General features: G+C 43.7%; 1 protein-coding gene across 4 annotated transcripts; it reads right to left on the reverse strand.

The window, feature by feature from the left end:
* Window positions 1-3359, reverse strand: socs6 (suppressor of cytokine signaling 6). 4 transcript variants are annotated; one of them, XM_036965883.1, is made up of 3 exons: window positions 2812-3358; window positions 2628-2730; window positions 1-2497 (listed from the first exon to the last, which is right to left on the reverse strand). In XM_036965883.1, exon 3 carries the CDS (start codon window positions 2418-2420, stop codon window positions 873-875), a length of 1548 nt encoding a protein of 515 aa, XP_036821778.1. In that variant the 5' UTR covers window positions 2421-2497; window positions 2628-2730; window positions 2812-3358; the 3' UTR covers window positions 1-872.
* Window positions 3360-10225: the final 6866 nt, after the last annotated feature.

Raw genomic sequence — 10225 nt, forward strand, 5'->3', positions numbered from 1 at the left:
TTATATGTGAATGCAGTTTATTAACAATCATAAACACCCCTCCTTTAACTGCATTGAAGATGTGCAATAAATTGAAGTACAGCCTTTCAAGAGGGAGGGAGGGGTGAGACATACCAAAACAAGTAGGTAGCATTTCATGACCTGAAAAGTAACAAGGTGAGGCATTTTATCCTTATACTTACAGTGACAGGCAAACAGTCAAGTTTAGGCTGCACAAACAAGCCATTATCTCGATTTATGCCTATACAGTCGATGACGATTAGTTCTCCCAAATTACAGCATCAGATGTGTTGTACTTAAATTTTCATTCTCCATATACGCAATATAATTAACATGCAATGAGAAACCATCACTGAAGCAAAAGAAAAACAACTTTACTAAAGACTGAGCAGAGAGAACTTTCAGGTATCAAACTCATACTAGCTAGTAGCTACAGTACTAACAAACTGGTTTAATGTAAGACAACAAACCACATAGGACAATGCAGAAATGTGGAGTGTAGTAACGATTAGAACCATTTGTGCTTTATATAACAAAACACTTGGCTCATCAAAACACAATTAAAAGAAATAATCCAATGCTAATTTCTTAAATATAGATTTGATTACGGTTCAATTTCAATCCTTTGCTTTGAGGTTGGGAGTATAACTGTATGCTCTATATATATATATCAGTTGTTGGCATTGGCTGTTGAACAGATCACTAGATAGGGAGACATTGTACTGTGTTACATGTATTGAAATCAAATTCACAAAAAGTATTTGTAACAGCCAAGAAAAAGGGTAAAAAAAAAATGTAAAAATGAGGACTAAGTCAATATATCACTGATCAAAAATGTGCAAGAAAGTCCAACTGAGTTTAATTTAAGCCCTTCAGTAGTGCTTTTCCTGCAAGTAATCTTTCATCTTGTTTGGCAAAGGCAACTTCTGGATAAGGTCGATCCGTGTGTACTGACGGATGACAAACCGACAGAGGTACTGCATGGAGCGCACCTGCATAAACCTTGAGATAGGGTTTGTAAGTCGGACAGGATACATTGCAGTCCCTGGTGTGCGAGATCGTGAATAGCAGAAGGCTCCACTCTCAGAATCTATGATTGAACATTCTATGAGTTCCACTATTGATATGTGACCCTCCACATCTGGCTGTTCGTAGAAACTGAAACTACCATTGGAGTGTTCAATCCTGGTGTGGAGGGTCTTACCCTGTGAACGAAAGCTCAAGCTCAAAAGATAGCGATCGTCTGAGCTGTCTCGCACCAAGAATGACCCATCTGGCAGGCTGGCAAGTTTTTCCTCAGCTTCCCAACGCGTTATAGGACCCCAGTACCAACCCTGCTTGGCCAGTTTCTTTAGCTCTACTGTAAGGCTGGTTACAATCATGGGCCCGCTGTGCTGAACAGCATCATAAACCCTGCCAACGCCAGGGGCTGAATTGGGGTCAAAGTTGAGATGATGCAAAACTCTCTCTGCACCATGTGAGTGAGAAGAACCACCATATACTAGAAAACTCCTTCGGATGTGACTACCAGGTGGTAGAGAGAGCAAGGGGGAGAGAGGAGGCTCTATTCTAGAGTCCTGAATCAAGGCACATTCAGCATCAGAGAGCAGTCGATTCACCGATGGGTCCATGAATATATCTGGTGATATCAGCTTCTCCTGGTCAATGGGCTCTTCATCTGCAAAAGGAGGGAATTGCTCAGGCTGAGGCACCTCATGCATTGGAGAGGAACTATCCAAACCTTCTGCAGGGTCAAGTTCATCATCTATAGGCATTGCATAGTGTATATAGTCCTGAGATGCTAGTCCAATGATGGCAGGTACATTTTCATGATCAATACCTAGATGCAAATCACCATTCTGAGGCTTAGTGTTCTCGGTTGAATCCTGAAAAAGCGTTTCCCTCTGGGGGTCTGGGAATTCTTTCAGAATGCCATTCAGAGATGGGCTTGGGTCTGATGAATGTATCATAGCTTTCACTTTCCCATCCATCCTAATGCATGTTTCCTCAGAATTTGCTGCCCTGAGGGCCCATGGCGTGGGGCTATAATGGTGACTATTAGATCTTAGATGGTGTTGTGATTTGACATCATTAAAGAATATGGGTGCTGAGGAGCACGAGAATGTGTCATCTTCACTGGTCACCGATGTGGAACTTTCCTTTATTTTATTTTTCTGCTTTGCCGAAAGCCTTCTTTTCAGTGATCCCATAAGACTCTCACCCTTGGAGCGGTTCTTAGGGCCTTTCTCCTCCTCATGATTGAAGTCGTTGCGAACAAGTTCTTTGCTGTAACATTTTCCAAACACTGAATCTGTTGAGATGTCGGTAGCTGAATTTGGCTGTGGTACAATATCCTTTCCCTCCTCTCTGCTTTTTAGGTTGAATGACTTTCGTATCGTTTTCAGACAGATTTTCTTCATTGTGGAAGTCCCTCAGACGTGGGGAGGCTCATGGATGTATGATGGCCACAAAGGTTGTCCTCCAAAAGCTGTCATCCCTGAAAAAGATCAAACATATTTTTCCATTCATTTATTCCACATCGAGGAAATATAAAGACTACAACCATAGCCTTGCAGAATTTGCAATACCGTCGAATTGAATACTGCAGTTTTATCAATCATGACTACCTTTCTACAGTATGTTTTTCAACTGCTGTTGATTGGTGAAGAAGCCTGATAGATACAGCCTGCTGCTAGTAAAAGCAAAGACACCGATAACTCCCCCTTTGATCTGTGATAAAAGTCATTTGAGGCTAACGTTAGCTTGCTAGCCAGCTGGTGGTCCACCCAAGAAACTAAGTTAGCTAGTTACCTTCTTTACTTCGATTCACTTTTGATATTACCCGTCACCCTCTTTTAAAAACTGTTTCCATATGAAACTGCCAAGACCGATGCATTTTGAGACAAAGTACTATAGCTACTGTTAGCTGCTAGGCACGCAAGTTAACTAACGTTACCGTAGCAAGCTAACTGGAAGTAGAGACCCCACACGAGACAACCGAAAAACAATACAAACTATGTCAAACTGGTTAGTTATATACTTAAATATATGTATATTGTTGGTATATCCATTGCAGAAATGCTGTAGCAAGTTGCACATTTGTAACTAGGTACTCAACTAGCTAGAACTTTTCAGTCTCCCTTCCTGTCGTTGTCCTTTGTTTACATGACGCTTGCATTGTGGGAAAATAGATACTTAATTCGATGGGGTCAGAGTTTCTAAACCCGGAGATGCAACATCGCGAGACTACCGGGAACGCTTGCGAAGCAGACCAGTCCGGGGATTGAGGAAAACAATTGTATAACTAAAATAAACCACAGCCTGTCTGTCCTTTCCAATGGGATCAAATGAGTCATAGTGGGCAGAACAAGCAAAGAGGTGTGCAGAGCCAAATACAAGCTCGCGAGATCCTATTGGCGCGTTCGAGAAAATATATGCAAATTTCTCAATTCGCCTATGCGACAAAGGGTAGTCTACAAAACTGTGTCCACTCTATTCGAAACAGATTGTAGTTTTGGGAACAGGAAATTGTATTGAGATCAAATTTGTCATTAATGAGAAAATGTGCAGAACGTTGGCCAAAATCCAAATTGTTCATCTTCTCCCACTGCCAATGTTGTGCCTAAATGCTCCCCCTGCCAGAACCCCCTTCGCGTGAACGCGCACGCACTCAATTCTTCATTGCTGCGACTTGCTTGCTAGTTGGGATTTCTTATCACGTTAGGCTGCGTTTCATTTTATTATTATGTCGGTTTGATCGCGGGGGAGGCACTGATAATATCTGTTTTCTGTTTTCGATTTGGCTATTTGTTTTAGGTGCTATAACTAAATCTATGCCAAAATTCGCCGTTTTCTTGCCAAAGATACCCCCCCCCCCTTCTATCTTGGGACTGCAAGGCCTGGCACGATTCAGAATCATTTTGGTGACCTATCATGCCCTCTGATGAGTGCCACAGGATTAGACTCCAGTCACAAAAGGAAGTGGTTATTTCAGCATTAATTTTCAGAGCCCTCTACTGTTCTCTCTACCCATCCCTCAATCACCCATCCCATCCTGCTTTTCCCTCTTATGGCTTTTGCTTTAAAAAAAAATAAACTTTTTCCGTTTTAGTTTTTAAGAATGTAGGTACAGTAGTAATAATAAAATAATAATGATACATAAAAAATATCCATAATCACAGTAAACTGTTATAATATACATTTAAAAAATACAAATAATAATAAATGTATAATAATATAATAAACAAAACTATGACTGAATGTGCCTCCATGAAGAATCCCTAGATTTGAGACGTAAGTAGTTGAACATGTTATTACTCCAACCTCGTGAAAGTGACAAAATGACGGAGTTTACATTTTCATCGATAACGTGTTTCTGTACATGAGTTTAGCTAGCCAACGTCGCCATGACATCGCCTACAAGTGTGATTGGGGATTTCAATTGGATAAGCAGTTTTATACAACAATGCTGATTGGTTAAAAGTGCGTTCCAGCCGGTGTATATGTAAGCATTAAAGCACGAGGGGGTGTTCATTATTTGAATATGTTGGTAACCCGTTGTATAAAAGTGATGTGATAATGATAAAAGTGATAATACCCCCGAAGCCAATGTTTGGAGGATATATTGGCACGGTTTGGCGGCCCGAGACGAAGTCCTCCAAACACGAGCTTCGAGGACATTATAACTTAATTAGCATATCTTCATACTGTACTGTCTTTGATGCGGTTTAAGGGCTGACTAAGTCCAAAAAGTTATTATTCTTTGGTATAATGGCGTTCGCACGTTTGTTTGTGCATGCCGCCACTTATTGTCCGGTAGTGTGTGCTCGATCACGTTACATTTTGTAATACAAAAATAAAAAAGGACGGTGGAAAAGGGAAAAAAGCACCACCAACTAACCCTACACCTAAACTCAGCAAAAAAGAAACGTCCTCTCACTGTCAACTGCGTTTATTTTCAGCAAACTTAACATGTGTAAATAATTGTATGAACATAACAAGATTCAACAACTGAGACGTAAACTGAACAAGTTCCACAGACATGTGACTAACAAATTGAATAATGTGTCACTCAACAAAGGGGGGGGGGGGGGGGGGTCAAAATAAAAAGTAACAGTCAATATCTGGTGTGGCCACCAGCTGCATTAAGTACTGCAGTGCATCTCCTCCTCATGGACTGCACCAGATTTGCCAGTTCTTGCTGTGAGAAGTTACCCCACTCTTCCACCAAGGCACCTGCAAAGTTCCCGGACATTTATGGGGGGAATGGCCCTAGCCCTCACCCTCTAATCCAACAGGTGCAAGATGTGCTCAATGGGATTGAGATCCGGACTCTTCACTGGCCATGGCAGAACACTGTCATTCCTGTCTTGCAGGACATCACGAACAGAACGAGCAGTATGGCTGGTGGCATTATGTTGGAGGGTCATGTCAGGATGAGCCTGCAGGAATGGTACCACATGAGGGAGGATGTCTTCCCTGTAATGCACAGTGTTGAGATTGCCTGCAATGACAAACAAACTCAGTTCGATGATGCTGTGACACACTGCCCCAGACCATGGCGGACCCTCCAATTCCATCACCCCTGGTGAGAAGAAAACCGCAACTCATCAGTGAAGAGCACTTTTTACATATCCTGTCTGGTCCAGCGACGGTGGGTTTGTGCCCATAGGCGACGTTGTTGCCGGTGATGTCTGGTGAGGACCTACCTTACTACAACAGGCCTACAAGCCCTCAGTCCAGCCTCTCTCAGCCTATTGAAGACAGTCTGAGCACTGATGGAGGGATTGTGCTTTCCTGGTGTAACTCGGACAGTTGTTTTTGCCATCCTGTACCTGTCCCGCAGGTGTGATGTTCGGATTTACCGATCCTGTGCAGTTGTTGTTACACGTGGTCTGCCACTGCGAAGACGATCAGCTGTCTGTCCTGTCTCCCTGTAGCGCAGTCTTAGGTGTCTCACAGTGCGGACATTGCAATTTACTGCCCTGGCCACATCTGCAGTCCTCATGACTCCTTGCAGCATGCCTAAGGTGTGTTCACGCAAAGTTTTACCGTTTGTAAGCTGTTAGTGTCTTAACGACCGTTCCACAGGTGTATGTTCATTAGTTGTTTATGGTTCATTGAACAAGCATATGAAACAGTTTAACAGTTTAAACCCTTTACAACAAAGATCTGTGAAGTTATATGGATTTTTACAAATTATTTTTGAAAGACAGGGTCCTGAAAAATTGACGTTTCTTTTTCTGCTGAGTTTATATACCACCTAAATAAAAAATCACCACCCCATTCCACGACTTTGACCCTAACTGATCCTACACCAAGTCAACGTCCTGGGAGGACGGGACTCTTTCGTTCAACACGCCGTGTAACTATTCTGCAGTAAAACCTCATACACCTAAGTACTTCTCTGCAGCTGCCACCACAACATATATTGTATTTCCTGTAATGTATGTTCCATTTCTGCAGTACAGACGATAACCATGGCAATGAATGCTAAGAAGCCAACCTTACTGATGCACAAATTCGTATCACTCTCTCCTCGGCATATGGTACCTTCTGTTCTACTCTGACGACCTAAGCCTCTCTCACACCGGGCACTTCTGATCCCCAGCAACATGGCCATCCCCACAATTGACACAGTTTTTTCCACCGATACTACACATTCCTTTGTCCCATGCCCAGTGGTGGAAAAACTTGAGTAAAAGTTCAAATATCTTAATAGAAAATGCCTCCACTAAAAGTGAAAGTGACCCAGTAAAATACTGCTGAGTAAAAGTTTAACGTATTTGGTTTTAAATATACTTAAGCATCAAAAGTAAAAGTATGAATAATTTCAAATTGCTTATATTAGGCAAACCAAATAGCACAATTATCTAGTTTATTTTATTTACGGATAGCCAGGGGCACAGTCCACACTCAGACATCACTTACAAACTAAGCATATGTGTTTAGTGAGGCTGCCCGATCAGAGGCAGTAGGGATGTTCTCTTTATAAGCGCATGCGTTTGACAATTTTCCAGTCCTGCTAAGCATTCAAAATGTAACGAGTAGTTTTGGGTGTCAGGTAAAATGTATGGAGTAAAAAATACCGTATTTTCTTTAGGAATGTGGTGAAGTAAATGTAAAAGTTGTAAAAATTATGAATAGTAAAGTACAAATAGCCCAAAAAACTACTTAAGTAATATTTTAAAGTATTTTTACTTAAGTACTTTACACCACAGCCCTCCTGCACACTTCTCACATCTCGGGAATCTCCCTCTTACACACTGCTGCAACCTGACCGTAAGCTTGGCCCTGAAACACCTTAGTGGGTTTGGAACAAAAGCTCTCACAGGATAACTGACATATCCTAACATGACTTTATCAGGTAAAGACTCAAAACGCAAAAGGACAAACACTGTCTTTTCAGTTTCACCACGCTCGCCACCGGGTCCCTCCACCTCAACACAACTACTACTAAACCACCCCAGTAATCACTCCTTTAATAGATGCCCTGCTCCGAGGAGTGAAGCAAGTCACGGGTCTTGTCCCTACGTGCGTGACGTGAAGCGCCCGCTCACTCTGGACGGAAGAAACACAGAAAGTCATCACAAGTCCACTTCGAGCTACCTCTACCGATTTTCAACCCAGCCAGAGACTGCATATGTGTCAGCCAAAAGGCAGTGATCCGCTTTCTCCAAAAATATAACTCCCACTGGGCCAGAATCATCCTTTGCATGACCATCGAGGCAAGGCTCAGACTCTGAGGTCTTCAGCACATCTGCCATCACAGGTAATTCATCCTCACTCTTGTCAGGTAACATTTCTGAGCCATCAGAAATGGTTTGTACTTGGCGCCATTCTTCCCCAACACATCTTCCTACTGCACTCGATACTTCTTCTTCCTTGCTGTCCATAACCACAGATATTCGTTCACCACCTTCATCCGCTGTACTTGCCTTTCTCCTATACCCACCTGTTCCTTAGCCCAATTTACTAGTCTGTCTATCTCTGGCCAGTCTACCAAAACGTGCCCCTGTCGTCATCCAGGTCTCCTCCATCTTCTGTCGCACTGCCGTGCTAGGCCCATCCCCAAAATGTAATTGCTGCCCATTACTGGAGACATTTCCAATTTGGAAAAATAACAAAAAAGAATAATTATGTTTTTAAAATCTGAATTCATTCACAATTCACTCTGAGCCCTACACAGGTCCTTGGACCTGAGAGTAAGGAAACTGCTCTGGTCAGCACTTCACATAGTTCCTTGTCTTTGACATCCTTCAGTCCCAAGAATCGCTCAGCTGCAGATATGATAGCAATCCTTCCTGAATTCTTGTCAACTCCAGCAGTGCAGTTTATTCCTATTGCCGTAAATGCCAAAAAAGTCACCCTCTCATGACAAGGATAATGTGGATCCTGTACCTTGCAATCGGCACCCACATCTTTGTACTTCTGTTTCGCCACAGTAACCGACTCACTAGCACTTTATTTTACTTTATACGCTGCTTTGACATATGAGACACTCTGATCAGCTCTTATTTGAACAATTTCCTCCTGCTTTATTCTTGCAGGGCATTCCAGGGACTCATGTGCCTGCTTCCCAGCACAATTGCAATATTTAACTTCCTCAACTGTCTGCACACATTTGACACATTACCAAATGCTTTGCAGTTGGGACACTGCATTACCCTTGGGATAAATTCCCTCAAAGGGTACCTCATAGACTGGCGATTTTAGCATGTAAATCTTGGTGGGGTAAACTCCTCAAAAATTATTTTGATGCATGCCAATTAATTGCCCTATAACGGTGACGAACGGTGCCCACAAACTGTTAGGGCCTACATAAAGCTGTCCCAACAGCAGAGCTTTCTTTTCAGCACCATGGAGTGAATCCTTACCACTGCTACAGCTGGCTATCAGCGGAGCCTGGTCTAGCATCAAAACAGTTCATTCAGGCTCATTATTTTATTTTAAAAATCTTTTCTCCCCAATTGGTAGTAGTTATACACCTTTTTGCACTATTGGTTAGAGCCTGTAACTAAGCAATTCACTGTAAGGTCTACTACACCTGTTGTATTCGGGCACATGTGACAAACTTTGATTTGATTATAGTCTTGTCCCATCGCTGCAACTCCCGTACAGACTCGGGAGAGGTGAAGGTCGAGAGTCATGCGTCCTCCGAAACACAACTCTGCCAAGCCACACTGATTCTTGACACACTGCTCGCTTAACCTGGAAGCATTGTACAACTGACGAAAGAAGTCACCGTGCATGCGCCTGGCCAGTCACAAGGAGACACTAGAGCACGATGGGACAAGGACATCTCGGCCGGCCAAACCCTCCCCTAACCCGGACTACACTGGGCCAATTTTGCGCCGCCTCATGGGTCTCCCGGTGGCATCCACCTGCGACACAGCCTGGGATAAAACCCGGGTCCGTAGTGACGCCTCAAGCACTGCGATGCAGTGCCTTAGACCACTGCACCACTCGGGAGGCCCGCATTCAGCCTAATTTACTTCCTTTAAAAAAACCATAGCTGATATGGCTGATTTGCTTAAACAAATGTCGTTTCTACTGACAATTGAGATCTACAAACTATGGCATAAGGGGACGCCGAGCGGATAAGAGGCAATCCGTAATTTGGATTAAGACTTTAATGAGTGATCTAGGACGGACATAGTCAATATAACTATTTGTTCAGCACTTTTGAAATGTACAGCGACTGAATTCAGAACATGGGTTGTTCTTATAGTATTCTCCCTGTACACCAAGTCAGAACCGTAGGATAAATAAAGGGGCATATAAGCAGACAATGAAAACTCTTACAATATTCAATTATTGGGCATCTAACCTTGGTGGCGGCTCTGGTTCTGGACGCCGCCCCCTTTCTTTACACTGAGTCCGCTCTTGTAGCACTGACCCGTGGATCATCGCTGGAGGCTCTGGACTGGGGACCGTCGCTGGAGGCCCCAGACTGGGGACCGTCGCTGGAGGCCCCAGACTGGGGACCGTCACTGGAGACCCCGGGCTGGGGACCGTCGCTGGAGACCCCGGGCTGGGGACCGTCGTTGGCGGTTCCGGTTTGAACTGTCGCAGGACGCTCTGGACTGGGTACTGTCGCTGGATGCTCTGGACTGCCGAGGCGCACTGTAGGCCTGGTGCGTGGTGCCAGCACTGGTGGTACCGGGCTGGGGATACGCACCTCAGGGCGAGTGCGGGGAGGAGGAACAGGACGTACTGGACTGTG

This window comes from Oncorhynchus mykiss, chromosome 28 (genome assembly GCF_013265735.2).
Source record: "Oncorhynchus mykiss isolate Arlee chromosome 28, USDA_OmykA_1.1, whole genome shotgun sequence".
In the NCBI taxonomy this organism is placed as follows: Eukaryota; Metazoa; Chordata; class Actinopteri; order Salmoniformes; family Salmonidae; genus Oncorhynchus; species Oncorhynchus mykiss.